General features: G+C 50.3%; 1 protein-coding gene across 2 annotated transcripts in view; it reads right to left on the reverse strand.

Moving 5' to 3' along the window:
- The window catches only part of LOC144728167 (TGF-beta receptor type-1-like), a 22,136-nt gene extending 6,747 nt beyond the window's left edge, over positions 1–15,389 (reverse strand). Inside the window, exons 1-7 of one of the 2 annotated variants that reach the window (XM_078607588.1) lie at positions 15,226–15,389; positions 7,484–7,732; positions 6,492–6,734; positions 5,428–5,658; positions 4,594–4,761; positions 2,700–2,856; positions 892–1,016 (exon numbers count right to left, since the gene is read on the reverse strand). In XM_078607588.1, the coding sequence (XP_078463714.1) occupies positions 892–1,016; positions 2,700–2,856; positions 4,594–4,761; positions 5,428–5,658; positions 6,492–6,734; positions 7,484–7,732; positions 15,226–15,346 (1,294 nt within the window). In that variant the 5' untranslated portion in view covers positions 15,347–15,389. Of the gene's footprint in view, positions 1–891; positions 1,017–2,699; positions 2,857–4,593; positions 4,762–5,427; positions 5,659–6,491; positions 6,738–7,483; positions 7,733–15,225 lie in introns of both variants that reach the window. The other variant, XM_078607542.1, reaches the window with a different exon arrangement.
- Positions 15,390–16,035: the final 646 nt, after the last annotated feature.

Here is a 16,035-nt window from a genome sequence, read left to right on the forward strand (position 1 = left end):
TCCGAAAGTGACAACAGTATTGTGATTTTCCTTGGTTGACAATGGCAGTGTTATACGGCAATTGTAAAATTAGTATCGGTTATGCAGGGTTGTGGAACCAGGGTGCTCTTCAGTGACTGCCAAAGGTTAAATCGCACCATATGCAGGCACAACAACAAGCATTATACCGCTTGGGCGTGTGTGGTTGTACACAAAAAGACAAAGGTCCCCTTATAACCTCAACAGACTGTTGGGGCAAGTGCTTATAGCGAGCATCTATGAAGGTCGGCACGGCACACAACGGGGTGGGTGGCCAACACCACCGCCTTTGTATCCCCAGCGGCGGTGTTTTTACACACCGCACCAGTTACCCATTTGAGGTTGAGTCGACCTCGGGAGATGCCCAGGACCGGTTTAGATGTTCGTCTGCGAGCGGGAACCAAACTTGGCTCGACAAGTCCGTTCGTAGAGCAGTGCACTAACCACGACACCACTGGCACACTCACTGGCTTCAAACCAGGGCTTTCAGCAAAAGTTATTTCTGAGCTGTTGGGCTAAACGTGTGCCTTCACCTGCCATTCAGATATCAATGCATGAATACGCGAATGTCCAAACGACACTACAGTGAGACGGGGACTGATGAATAAGGCAAGTCAATGCTTCCACGAATCCTCCCATTGCAATTTTCTTTCATATTTCTAGGAATCTATTAACGCTGACTCACGAGTGCCTCGGAAGGCGCATTTATGACCGTGCCTTCTCGAACCCGTGCAATCAGGGATTGCATTATCACGGAATATGTTTTGTCGGGAGCCCCCACCAACCCCGTAAAAGGTGGAAATATTTTCTAGAGCTCAGCCCTGGACAGCTCCTGCTGGTCACACGAAGCCACGCCTTGCAGTGCGACCTCACCTCCCACAACGCACCGCCACGAGATCTCCCACAGCACCAGCCCAAGGGCGTAGATGTCTCCGCGCTTGAACGAGTCGAAGTGCTTCATGTTGATTGTATCGTCCAGGACCTCTGGTGCCATGTACCTGTTGCAGACGTACGCCACGCGCGGGAATATTTAGGGTCGATTGTGTGCAAATGAAGGCTAACTAAAAAATAAAAAACTCCCACATTTGTCCACTGGCTGTAGACGCTAGGAACAGATCACCGCCTTCAACATCCTCAGAAGCTGGTGCCCAGCGCCAAGGGAAAAACTGGAACAGCAATAATAGACAATGATAAATTCCCACAAAGTGCTGCTCGACTTTATCAATACACCGAAATGACGGGTCAATTCCTCGCCGGATTTGAACCCTTCTGAATGTGCGTCAAGCACTCTAACCACAGCGCAGCACTTGCCCCCACAGGTTTTTACACGGAAGGCTGCATGAACGGAGCCAGTTTAAAACGAAGCGAAGGGCAAGAGCTCCAAAAGCTGTCGTCGGTGTTTTGTTCCCATGATGTGGAGCGCAGGGTCTCGTATCTTGACCCCGTGTCCCCAGCTAACGTGCAGCCCATGACGACAATGCACCTGGCTGTCCTGAACTGCGAAACCTCACCCATTAAGTTGCAGACACGCACAAGCGTGGCTCGTCAATATCAGCAGGTCATGTCCGAACAGCTGAAATACAGCATCATGCGAATATAGATTTATTTTACTTTTATTAATTTTTTACCTACGTGACTTTACCGAAAAAACATAAGAGTATAGATTTCTGTTTTATACATATATGTTATAAAAAAATTAACCCGTAAAAACAAAGTTTTTCACTATAAATCCTTCATATGCGTGGCATCGGTTTTATTTTATTATTCATTTCTGTTTTTCTTGAGTAAGAGTTTCATTTTTATCACATTGGTATTTTAAATTAAATATGAAATGAATTTTTCCTAAAAAGTGGAAAATTTTGGAAAAAAATTTTCACGAAAATAAATTGTCACGCACAACTAGTCTGTGTGCAAAATGTCAGCTCGATTGGATCACGGGAAGTGGGTTAAAAAACGACCGAAAGATTTGCACGGTCGTAAGCGCGCAAGCAAGCAAGTGAACTTAATATAAAGGATTTAAAAATGTATTAATCATTCGAAATTGCCACACTTCCAACTTATGTAATTAATGGAATCACGAATTTTCTCTGGGTCGCTCTGCGTTGGTGTGTTTTTAACTTAATTATAGCACGGAGTTTGGTCAAGCGCGATTGTAAGATTTTGAATTTGTGTGAAAGCGACCGATGTGTTTTAGTGGATCTCACATCAGAGGCGTGCATTACGGCTCGCCCATCCTGCAGTATCACAGCAGAATGAGCAATTTGACAAGCTCTACTTGCATTGCGCTGTTATTCATTTTTAAGTGATTTACAAATAGCAGACGTCACTTGGGCAATACGAAAATTGGGTCGAATGACTGCCCTATAATGATCTAATGAGGCATCGCTTCACACATTAATGTCACTTCTTAAGCGCACGATACATGGATCGAATTGCACGTGGGGTAATCTTCGTTCTTCCGTGCGTGTATGTTGTATTTAACAGGTTAGGTTCACGTGAACTATCCAACCCCAAGAAGCTGTTACGTTCGCCAGAATAAAGAATTGAATCAATCCGCAAAGTCGAGTCACACAAATGTACAGACTAAAGACGGTCGCAGACAGGGGATCAAATCGGTTCACGTAGAGCCCCAGCCCCTGCTCTGCGTGAACCGATTCGATGGGAGGGCTGCCCTCACTGACCTCTTGGTGCCCACCCGGTTGTTGGGCGCGATATCGATGGAATCTGTGGTGGAGTCGTGTCGTACGGCGAGGCCCAGGTCTGCGATGCAGCACGTGCGGTTCCGCTTCACCAGGATGTTCTTGGACTTGATGTCCCGATGGGCGATGGCCGGCTTCCCTGCGCACGCAACGCCACGCACAGCGCCACCTCAATGCTCTGAAACGCCCGTTGACGTGACGACACCTGAACCCTTTCCCGTTTCCGAGACGTCTGCAGGCTGCAGGTTGGGTGTTCCTGTTCACCGCCGAATCTCGGAACGCGCAAGCGGTTAGCGTTAATTTTATCTAGAGGGGCATAGCGCAGTTGTTTTTAAAGATAGACTCATTTTGGTCTAATTTTGAAGGGAAATTATTACTTTTCATGCAGAAAGGAAAAGAAAACTAAATATTTTAAAAATTGCGCCAAAAATAGCGCTGACCACACCACAGAGAATGATAGCGACATGACCACACTCTACAATAGCTGGTGCCAAACTGAGCCACACAGTCTCCTGCATGGCCTTGTGGGAGCCTCGGTACATCTTCATGTCAGATGACGTAACGATATATATTTTATGAGTTTTATATCAATATTTTACTTCCATTAAGGAACAAGTATGTAAATAGGAATGGGAAAGAGTTAACCGTCATTAAAAAATACAAATATTTTTGCATTTCAATTGACTGGCGACAAAGAATTTCACTTCAAATCATTCAAACGTTACAATTAAGTCAAGGAAAATACATCTACAGCATGCGTGTTTTGTTTCAATGTGTTACAGTTAAACTATAGTCATTTCAGAACCATTTTACAAGCCGTATTTCATAAATAATTCCCGCAACGTCAGTTGCTTTGCCATGATGCCACCAGGAATCTTTCTGCATGGTGACACGTGGCAACTGCCACTTAATGCCACTTGTTCCTTCCCTCCGCACCTCCGATTAGCACGGTGGGCTCCGTACGATGCGCGAGAAGTTCAACATGAGTGCATACAAAAGCTTGTGAAATATAAGCCATTCATTTCGACTAAAAACGATGTATTTACAAAGTGAATGTTTTGATCTAGATTTGAAGTTTTCGTGACTGCAAGGATCCATACTCTTTGGTTCTTTCGGTAAAGTCACGTAGGTAGAAAATTGTATGAATGTTTTGAATTCAATGTCTTTATGACTACATGTAGGGACACAAACACATTGAACAATCGAGACAAACTCATTCGCAAGTGACGCACTTTGAATGAATGTTTTGATGGAATACTGGTCAAGGGCTTTATAACAAGTAGTTTTGTAAATGTAATAACAAAAGATGAGAATGCACCGCAATTTGTTAATTTTACAAATAACCTCTTTCACAACGTAAAAAAAAATCCCACAACCTACTTCACGGCTCACAACAAAACAATTTGGCAATTAATTTGCGAGACTGTTAAGGGCACCGATATGAGCTTACGTGAGACCACAATCATAGCGAACATAAAACCACCTCTTCAAAATCGCTCTGACACAGATGCAATTTAATTAATCAAAAAAGCCAATGAATGACAGTGTAACATGCGAGCTGTTTGGCAAACACAGCAGTGACATGCACAAGCTGGGCCCCCTTCCAGGGGAAATAATTACCAAAGCAAACACAAACACAGGCAGCCAAAGAAGCACTCCCCGCCCCCCCCCATGTGTTCTTCGACTTGTTCCGCCACGTTGTCCAACGTTTCGCTCTCACACGTAGGGAGACCAAAGTCAATTCGGTTTTCCGAAGAAGTTCCCAGCACATGGAACGAGACGTTTGACGTCGTGCCGAACAATACCCGGCACGACCCAAAACGCACGTCGGAGGGGGGTAACGCGACAACAACCGCGAAAAAACCAGCGCTCTTACCCTGCGTGCCGACGATATCCATGTGAAGGTGGGCAAGGCCGCTGGCCACAGACAGCGAGAACTTGACGAGCTCTTCCACCGACAGACTGAAGCGATTCAGGTAGTCGAAGAGTGAGCCAAGCTCGTGGTAATCGGACACCAGCCACAGCTGTGTCCATGTCCCGTTGTCTGTGGAAATACCAAAAGGACAAAAGATCCCCCGCAATGGGACTTTAACAGACTGTTCGAGGCAGTGTTGGTGGTAGCGAGCACACCTATTAAGGCCAACGTGGCACACGGGGTGCTGGGTGGGCAACACCACACCGGCTCCTTGAATTCTCTCCCATGCCGACCTTTACACACCGCACCGGGTACTCATTCAGGGCTGAGTCGACCTAGGGCAGGTCCAGCATCGGTTCAAATAATCATCGCTGGTGTTGGCCATGAAGTGGGAATCAAACTCAGATCGCTACTGGGCCACCACTCCCCACACACACACACACACAATACGGGAGCAAACTTTGGCAAGACAAAGTGAAACCAAACATCACAATCCTATCAAAAATAAAAAGTGTCACCTTGCTCAAAGCAGCATGGTTATACGGTCCAATTGTCATGCAAAATCCAGAGCCGTTGGTTAGAATTTCAAACGTTTGCCGCAGAGGCCGACCTACCCATACGATCAACATCCAACTTTCCACAACGCCGTACGAAACTGGACGGTTAATTGCCAGGGTGGATGTGCGATGGTTAGATAGTGCAACGTTGCACCGTATCACACAAACACTGACGTGTGAGAAAACATGGATTTGTGTAGGTGCGGCGGGAGGGGGGGGGTGTGGCGGGTTAGGTCACCCTTGTTGTCGGCGGCGATGAAGCCCAGGATGTTCTCGTGGCGCAGCATGACTGTCTGGTAGATCTCGGCCTCGCGGAACCACGAGCGCTCCTCGCGCGACGAGAAGATCTTGACGGCGACGTCCTCTCCGCGCCACCGGCCGCGCCACACCTCGCCGAAGCGGCCCTTGCCGATACTGTCCTGCAGCATGATCGTGCGCGCGATGGTGCGCTGCACCAGTAGCGGCAGGCCTGCGCACGGGGGTTCAGCGGCGTTTGCGTATGCGTGCGGGAACTTCGGCCGCGCGTTGGCACATTGATCCCCGGCAGCAGGGAATCATTTGTGAGCGCAGGGTAGGGCGAGCGCATCGAAACATTTCAGTGGCATACCCCGTATTCAGTTTCAGTGGCCAAATGTAATAAGCACTTGTGTGTGAACCAAACCCCAACAGGGCACGGATCTAGCTGTGGTGGGGTGGGGGGGTGGCGGGGAGAAATGCGGGCACAGGGAGGGCACTCGGGCAAGCCAAGATTCCCTCTACTGAGCCCCGTTAATCTTATCACTTCAACAAAAGCTGATATTTGCAGGGACTGAAGCGGCTTGGGTCGTACAAAGGCAACATTTCAAAACATGCCCGGGTCGCAGCGTGATAAAAGCGCTCACCTCACATCAGATTCAGGGGTCATCTCAACCCATCATCCTGCTAGGGTAGATAAATGCCAGTTTGCGGGGCAGCAGCAGCGGGTATTTATATAAGACCGCTGGTCCTGGCCAACAGAGATGAGCACTACCCAAAGCTTAACTAGTATGCAGACTCGCACATTGTGTTAGAAAGATGAGAAGAGGTTACCTTTGGGCTAAAGGAGATTCATGCTCAGTGTTTTTTGTTGAGTGGCAGATTGCGTGTTGTGCGATAGTGTGGGTACTCCAACGCCTGACCATCGTGGTAGACAAGGCCCAAAAAATCCCAGAGAGGGGGGGGGGATCCCTCAAGCTGCCTTTTGTGGGGGCTCCTAAGCCGTAAGTGGGCAATTGCACGGCTGCACCTCTACGACGTTTTAGGAATTGCCACAGTTGCGCATACCAGAGCCCGAGCCGGTGGTGGTGTTGTCGTAGAGGTCACGGATGCTCGTTCCCTCGTCGATGAACACCTGCTCCAGCGGCAGTGGCTCCTTGGTGTGCAGCGGCACGTGCAGGGCCCTGCGGGTACCCCGGTGTCCCCGAAGGATGCACAGGCCGGCCGTGACAAGCAGGCAGAGCAGGCAGGCCGGCACCCCCACTGCCACCACCATCTCCAGCGGCCCAAATTCCGAGTCGGCCTCACGCTCTTCTGGGTAACGAGCAACATTGAAATCAAAGTGGCCGAAACAAAACAATTGTTGAAGGAGTAATGTTTTGGGATTTGCCGTTAAAGCAAGGGCTTTGAAATCTCCCAGTTAGTGCTATACAAACCACAAACAAACGAAACGCAGGCTGGGATTAGGTTTTAAATCAACAAGCCTTTCACTCAAAAGACGCAGCTCTTAATCTCTACGCCTCCCCTGTTGTTTAACTTAACATCCCCTATTCCTCTGACAAAGTCCCGCAGCCCCCATTCTCCAGGCCAGACACCACTGGTTTAGAGACAGCACTGTATGAATCCCTTTATGTGGAGGCATCTTGATACGGATGACTGCAGCCATGGCAACAATGAATTCCCTTTAGCTCACTATAAACGTTCACGCAACATTGATAAAACAAACTAAAATTAAAAAAATTAATTCACTTACAATCCATCGAATAGGTGTGCTTCTGTAATTGGAAAAGTTTTGAATACCAAATACGTTGGGTTCTTGGAAACCATTTGTGTGGAAGTCACAAATAAATAAACTAATAAAAGGTAAACGTAGCAGCCAGGCACAGAGGACAGTTGCGAGAAGGCACGCCAAGATATAAAAACTTGGATATCAGCGCGGACGGTCAAAAGGCTCTGCGCATTTGAAGTACAGTACAGCGACTATATTTGAAGCCATGTGATATGGAAACTGCCCAGGCCTATTCATCGACACCGTCAGTTTGGTCCACGAAAACACCCACCGGCCGAGTCGGACAGGCTGAGGTCGATGTCGTTACAGAAGTCGGTGTTGCAGCAGCGAGTCCTGCTTGGCGGGGCCGAGCGGGCGCAGAAGAACGGCCGGTCGGGTGGCTGCAGGTCGCGTGCCGGGATGCACACTCGTATGTACGCCATCCCGTTGTCCGGGGTGTGCGTGACGGACACGAGGCAGAGGCCGTCCGTCTCGCACGTGAAATTGCTGCGAGCGCACAGCTGACACACGCAGCGCAGCCCTGCGAAGAGGCGCGCACAAGCAAACAAAGACAAAGGTCGATTTAAAGCTTTCGTGACTGCAGGGATTCATCTTCTTGGTTCTTTCGGTAAAGTCACGTAGAATGGAAATAAAATAATAATAAATAAATAAAAATGTCTCCTCGACAGACCTGTTCTCCACCTGAGGACGGCTGCTTGCGTTGTGGCCGAAACGTCGTGAGAATTATTTTATTATGTTGTATTTTTATTATTTTATTATTTCCATTCTACGTGACTTTACCGAAAGAACCAAGAAGAAAAAAGACAAAGGTCCCCCGTGTAGCCTTCAACAGACTGTTGGGGCAAGTGCTGTTAGCGAGCACCTGTGAAGGCAACCACGGCACACGAGGAGGTGGGGTGGCCAGCACCGCGCCCCGACCGCATTTGTCTCCACAGTGGCGATGTTTACACACCGCACCAGGTACTCATGGAGGTGCACACACACACACACAACTGCACATTAACAAGGGGATGTGACTTGAGGCTGCCTCCCAGGACTGCCACACTCGCATTGTGATTCTTGATTATACCGACCAAACATTGTTGCCATTTGAAAGACTTTTGTGTTCGAGTTAAACTTTAATCCACACGTCCAGTCAAAGCAAGTTGGAAGTATTTATTGGACTGGTGGACGATGACATTTCTTGAGTTTAAAATGTTTACCTTTTTATGGGAATGAAAAGTGTGGATCTATTTCTTATCAGTATGAACTTAATTTTATTTCACATAAACGTATCAGACTATTTTTTCAGAATCGTAACAACAAAATGAAACAAATTAAAATTGCATTTCGTGCTGCGTGTACTTTTGAAGGCCTACGTCAAAACATCCAATACTAAACGATGTGTCTGACGTCCAGTGTTTCTATCGGGAAAATCTGCACGTGAAGATTAGTCTGTGCACCCAAAATGTGCGGTAAATTCCGACATTGCCCGGTGTTTGAGCGCGGTGGGCGCATTTAAGAGAACAGTCAGCGTACCGCTGGCTGAAACCTACCACAGCCGGAAATAACTTCACAAGCGTGATACTATTGCTTCACGAGGCCCGAATTCAATGTGCCTCTATGCGAAAAAACAGGTCTTAGATGGTTGCATGGCTGCGTTTGGTGGTCCCGAGTTCAGCGATGGAAATTTCCCACTCCCGTGATGCAGGCCGGTTCTATGAACTTGATAAGCACTATACTCTTTGGTTCTTTCGGTAAAGTCACGTAGGTAGAAAAAATAAAAAACATTTCTACCCACGTGACTTTACCGAAAGAACCAAAGAGTATGGATTCAAATCAAGATTGATAAGCACTGTTGATTCAGGGGGGGGGGGGGCGGGGGAAAATAAATGGGGCACACACACACACACACCAATGTAGATATTCGTACAAAGTTAAATTCAAATAAGGAAACGGACATGAATAAGTAGCCAATTTACAGACTTGGCGTTTAGGATAACGTTCATCACTGCAGGTGTATGCAATCTCTTTACTAAAACAAAAAGACATACATGATTCAAATCTAATACTGTACTTGAATCTCCGGCGGCTATTTCAGACAAACAGAGTATGCAGTGTTGTATATTTTGTTGCGTAGCACTGTACATAGAAAACAGCCACATCTCCAACCAGCTTTGCTTGCACCTCGGTTACTATTCATTGCATTTAAATAGAAAACATTAAAACGCTGCCCTTGTGTGTCCCCTTATGGGAGCGCGGCTTTTGACGAATCGCCCGCCCGCCCGCAATATGCAGGGTCCATCTCACACGAGTTATTAATACTTAGCATGCCCTCACAAGCCCACCAATAAACTGGTGGGGCATGCATGGACAAACGCACAGGGGCAGACATGGGCAGTACACATGGCAGGACAGAGGCACAGGGTGGGTAAGCGTGCACAAATACACCGGGGGCATGCATGGACAAACGCACAGGGGCAGACATGGGCAGTACACACGGCAGGACAGAGGCACAGGGTGGGTAAGCGTGCACAAATACACCCGGGGGCATGCATGGACAAACGCACAGGGGCAGACATGGGCAGTACACACGGCAGGACAGAGGCACAGGGTGGGTAAGCGTGCACAAATACACCGGGGGCATGCATGGACAAACGCACAGGGGCAGACATGGGCAGTACACACGGCAGGACAGAGGCACAGGGTGGGTAAGCGTGCACAAATACACCCGGGGGCATGCATGGACAAACGCACAGGGGCAGACATGGGCAGTACACACGGCAGGACAGAGGCACAGGGTGGGTAAGCGTGCACAAATACACCCGGGGGCATGCATGGACAAACGCACAGGGGCAGACATGGGCAGTACACACGGCAGGACAGAGGCACAGGGTGGGTAAGCGTGCACAAATACACCGGGGGCATGCATGGACAAACGCACAGGGGCAGACATGGGCAGTACACATGGCAGGACAGAGGCACAGGGTGGGTAAGCGTGCACAAATACACCGGGGGCATGCATGGACAAACGCACAGGGGCAGACATGGGCAGTACACACGGCAGGACAGAGGCACAGGGTGGGTAAGAGTGCACAAATACACCGGGGGCATGCATGGACAAACGCACAGGGGCAGACATGGGCAGTACACACGGCAGGACAGAGGCACAGGGTGGGTAAGCGTGCACAAATACACCCGGGGGCATGCATGGACTGAGACACAGGTACGTGCACAGCCAAACACACAGGGCAAGGGTGTGGGATAAACGCGGTGGATACAACGAGGAGGATGATGACAACTTTGACACAATGGGGAAGAGATATTTTGACCACAAACGCCGAGACGGTCACAATGAGGATGGTGGTGGTGGTGGTGTGGGACACGAAAGTTCAAACACGGCGGCGATCACACGCAAATCTGGGTGGGGTGGAGGGAGAAAACCACAGGGAGACAAACACCGTGCGACAAAACGGAGCCACCCTCGCTGGCTGGCGGGCTCGCTGGCTGGCGGGCTCGCTGGCTGGTTCACTGGCTGACTGGCTCACTGGCTGGCTCACTGGTTGGCTCACTGGCTGGTTCACTGGCTCACTGGCTCGCTGGCTGGCTCACTGGCTCACTGGCTCGCTGGCTGGCTCACTGGCTCGCTGGCTGGCTGGCTCACTGGCTCACTGGCTGGCTCGCTGGCTCACTAGCTGGCTCGCTGGCTGGCTCGCTGGCTCAATGGCTGGCTCACTGGCTGGCCCGCTGGTTGACTGGCTGGCTCACTGGCTGGCTCACTGGCTGGCTCGCTGGCAGGCTGGCTTACTTGCTGGCTCACTGGCTGCCTCACTGGCTGGCTGGCTCGTTGGCTCACTGGCTGGCTCACTGGCTAGCTGGCTCACTGGCTAGCTGGCTCGCTGGCTCACTGGCTGGCTCACTGGCTAGCTGGCTCGCTGGCTCACTGGCTGGCTCGCTGGCAATCGCGGATGCGATGCTGGAGGCCGTCAACACCTCGCACCACGGGCAGAGCCGAGGTGGCCAAATGGTCGTCCTCCCCAACCGGCTCCGTGTATGTCGCGCATGCACGCGTTGTGAGCAGCACGCGTACGTGCGCACGCACGTTCCTGTAGCGCTGAACTTATTTCGCGCCACACGTAGTCCAACTGTGCTAATCGGAGGTGCGGGGGGAAGGACAAACTGAACTGAACACAAAAAAACAGTTTGAACGGAATTTTTACTCCATCTAGATGTGCGTGTGTGTGTGTGTGGAATTCGTTAAGTGTATGTGCGAAGAGGCCTTGCTTAATATACACGCGGTACTGTTTATGCTTGGGGGTTTGTGACAGCTATGCCTACGACGAGTGTGTTCGCCAAGCCTATCTATGTGTATAAGCATTCGCTTGAGTGTACGTTCTGGAGTCTGTACGAGTGTAGTGGACATCGCTGTACGTCAACATGCAGTGCCAGCCCCTACAGGACAGGGTGTGTGGGTGCCGGCCGACGGATGAGGTTACTCGAGGCCATGGCACTCTGGTTGACCCGGGAGGACACGTGACCAGTTAAGTCTACAAAGGGGCCCCAAGTGGGGGACTAGAGGTGGTCACGTGGTTGGGACCCAGATCCTTCCCGAGGATTCTGGAAGGTGGGCGTGGCCAAGGGCGGAGCCGGCCACGCCGCAGAGAATATCAGCCGGGTCCCGAGAGGGACCGGTGTTGTTGTTCATCCTGGAAGAAACCTTTCGTCTACGTTCTCCATTCAACGAGTCTCCAACACGTGGACCCAGACCGAAGCTGTTGGTCCCGGTCTGTAGTAGCAGTTACATGGTAACTAGTGTAGCTAGCCTGGTGGTCACCACCACAGGTTGTTATTCTGTTAAGGGGAAGTTACCCCATGTGTTGGACTTGAATACATGTGTTGCCTCCAAGTCTACGTCTGCGACTCGGTTGAACCCATTACACGAGTATGTTTGTAGGTGCTGGGGTCTGTGTGAGTATGTATGAGCTAGTGTGTGTGTACGAGTCGGTCAACCCATGGCACCTGGGGTCTTTCCCGTGACCTGTTGCCAGCCCATCGCGCACATAAACAGCGCGACCCGCCTGGCTGAGGATCATTCCGTTGTCGTGTCGTGTCCAAGCGCAGCAGCGAGGACGAATGCGCAGAAGAAACAAAACTTTGATTAGCGCATCGTGTCGAGCTCGTCGAGAGGAATAGATTGCCGTATCGTTCGCCTTCAACAGACATAAAATGACGTCCCAACGCAGTTTATGCGAGAGCCGGGGGCTTATGGGACCCCGGGGTCCCGCCATAAGGTTCACTTCACATGGCCTTAAAGTGCACTTAGCCTGGCACAAGCCCCGTGGGTGACATCGCCGCCACATAGGTGGCGAACGGCGGTTGTTTTTGGGAGTCTATACGCGTGTCTATATACACACATACACACGTGTTTTAGGTTTGTGTGCAGCATGCATGGGCAGAGCAGTGTGTGTGTTGTGGTTTATCGCACTCGCCGCGCAACGAACCCATCAGCATTCCCAAATTCGATTCCAGCAGGGCCACGGTTAAACCCTCAAGCGGTGAGCCACTGACGCGGCCGCTTGGAAGGCAAAATGCCCAGCAAGGTCAGATTCAGGCCCCATGCATGGAAATCCCCAAAACCTCACGCGTTTCGTTGTGACCTTAGAATGGATTGCTACCTAACAGCACCTCAAACTCAAACGTTCTTCACGCGACTGGGGGGGGGGGGGGTAGGGAACCTTCGTATTTTTGACTGCGGGATTGAATGCACTATGCTGAAGCAATCTGGCAATAAGGCTCGGTGCTGTTGTATTTCCTACGACCGTGTTTGACGATGTCGGCGAGTATTTGCACGTGTTTGAACGCACACGTGGGCGTGTGGCGAGAACATTTGTAGGCAAGATTGTGAGCGATCAGTGTCATATTTTTTTTTACCACCACAGCAAAGCACTGGCCCAAAACGCCAAACAACAAGACGCACAGTCAACGTTGTACTGCAGTGGCTACGAGTTGAATTGAGCAACGGTTATCATCGGGCAATGTTGTGAAAAGGAGACGGTGGGACGGGAATTCCATGGGAGAGCAGTGGCAACGAGGTGAGGGCGCAGAGCTAGAAGCGACGTGACTCACAACGAGCGAGAGTGTACGAGTGGGTGGGTGGGTGAATGTTTGATTGTGACCTGCAATATTGCGGCTTGCTTTAATGCAGTGGAGCAGTAAGTGAACCAGGCGACCCACGTGGCGAACGTCGGTTCATTCAAGTTCATTCAAGTTCATTTATTAGGTATAGCCCTGTGAGCCATTCGGCTCTTGAATCGGGTGCAACCGCAACAAACATAAAACAAAAACATGAACAAGAAAACATCTTAAAGTGAATATGTGACTAAGTGCAAACAGAAAATCCAAGAAAAGACAGCAAAATATGGCAGAAAAAACACCGTACACGGTGTGGATGGCATGCGTCGTGAGTCCGTGTCCCTTCCCCCCCCAGGTCTTACAGGGCCACGGTCGTCTGCGCTAATTCATATGGAGAAGGGAAAAGCAAAAACTCTCTCCTGAAGCCCTCCCGCGCCGGACAGAACCCCTCCACACCCCCGAACCACTTCGCTGCCATCAGGCGCAAGAACGGCAACCAAGCCCGCAATGATCAGCGTGGATTATGCTCAAACCACGGCGTCCTCCATCTACTGCTGGATGGGGAATGGTTTAGATCGTGTTTTACTAATGTTGTGCTTGAGTCAATGGTCCACATGTATGAGAGTGAGCCTACGTATTTGAACCACTTAAGAGCGGATGAGTGGGGTTGATCTGCCCTGCGGTCGAAAGGGTGGGAAGGAGTGGTGGCGCAGTGGTTAGCGCACTGCGTTAGGAATCATGCAACCTCAGCTCGATTCCCGGCCCTGACTAACGCGAGCGATATCGATACCGTTCCTGGGCACCCCCCTGTTTACCAACCCGGACAAACCAGTTTGAAATATGGTAAAAAAAAACGTAACCCATCAAAGCGTGGGGAAGGACCCCCCCCTCCCCCCCCCAACCTTCCTTCATCCAGCAGTGGATTGACAAGGACTGCGTACGCACGCACTCTGGTATACTGCACGCAGAACATAAACCCGCACCACGCGTACATCCGTGCACACACCAGGCGGCCACGTGAGTACGTACCAACAACGCACGAGATATATTGGTGGTAGGTGCATGGAACCGCCAAGTGGCTCGCCACTACTCCGCTCGAAACGCGGCGTGCGCGCTTTTAAAGCCTCCAAGTGAAAGGTGATGAATGAACGAGAGAGGAGAGAGAGGAGAGATGGACCCCCCACCGCGCCTCCTCCTCTTCCTCCTCCTCCTCCTCGCAACGACATCAGAGCACGTGCGAGTGTGGCGGGTTCGCTCCATACACAACCGCGCGTCCAACACACAGACACACACACACAGACACACAGTCACACACACAGCCACAGTCTCAGACACACAGTAAGTCACACAGACACACAGTCTCACAGTCTCACAGTCACAGAGACAGTCACTCACACAGACACACATTCACACAGACAGACACAGTCACACAGTCCCACAGACAGACAACCACACAGCCTCAGACACACAGTCACACAGACACACATACACAGTCTCACAGACACACACACAGTCTCACAGACGCACACACAGTCTCAAAGTCTGAGACACACATACACACAGTCTCACAGTCACACGGTCTCAGACACACATACACACAGTCTCACAGTCACACAGATACACGGTCTCACAGTCCCAGTCACACAGACACGGTCTCACAGACACGGTCTCACAGACACACGGTCTCACAGTCACTCACTCACTCAGTCACACAGTCTCACTCAAGCACGCTCCCTCGCTTCCACCGTCGCCGCCGTTACAGACGACGATGCTTGCTACTGCTGCCCCTACTACCTCCTCCTCCTCGTTCCCAGCGTCCTCCGCACACACCGCGGGACAGAGACAGAGGGCTGCTGGGGGGGGGCGCCCCCCCTTCACAGCAGCAGCAGCAACAGCACGTACCTGTGGCTGGCTGTAGGAGGCATGCGATAGACGCGAGACTCAGGGCGGCCAGCACTGGCGGGCAGGAGGCCCGCGGGCCCTGGAGGCTACAGAGCCGCCACCACCACCACCGCTTGGCCATGCCGCGTGGCCGCTGTGCAGTGTCCGAATCAGCTGGGTGCCCCCCCCTCCCCTCCCTCTTCACCGCCGCGAATGCTTCCGCGGGGATGAGCCGAGCAGGCGGAGGGATACGACTCTGTGCCCCCCCCTTAACCCCCCGCTGCTACCCACGCCCCTCCCCCATCTCCCCCCCCCCTGCAGCGTCGGCCCCGCCCCTTCAATTTCTCAAACTTTATATATTCTTTGACTCTTTGGTGGTTTCGGTAAAGTCACGTAGGTAGAAATAAAATAAATAAAATAGAATTATTTTATTTTCTACCTACGTGACTTTACCGAAAGAAATAAAAAAAAGAAGTAAAATTATTTCATTATTTTATTCCTGCGTAGGTAGAAATAAAATAAAATAAATTTATTATTTTATAAAAAAAATTATAAAATAATTTTATTATTTTATTTCTACCTACGTGACTTTACCGAAAGAAATAAAGTGAATAAAAAATAAATAAAATTATGTTATTTCTACCTACGTGACTTTACCGAAAGAACCAAAAACTATGGATTCCTGCAGTCACGAAAGCTTCAAAATCAAGATTTAAATTATTTGGGTCATTCGGTAAAGTCACGGAGATAGTTTCAAATTAATACAAATTAAAATAAACAAAAACCACTACACAAGCCATCGTCATCAGGACGATCGCTTGTGTCGTGAAC

This window comes from Lampetra planeri, chromosome 1, assembly GCF_965212315.1.
Source record: "Lampetra planeri chromosome 1, kcLamPlan1.2.h2, whole genome shotgun sequence".
NCBI lineage: Eukaryota > Metazoa > Chordata > Hyperoartia > Petromyzontiformes > Petromyzontidae > Lampetra > Lampetra planeri.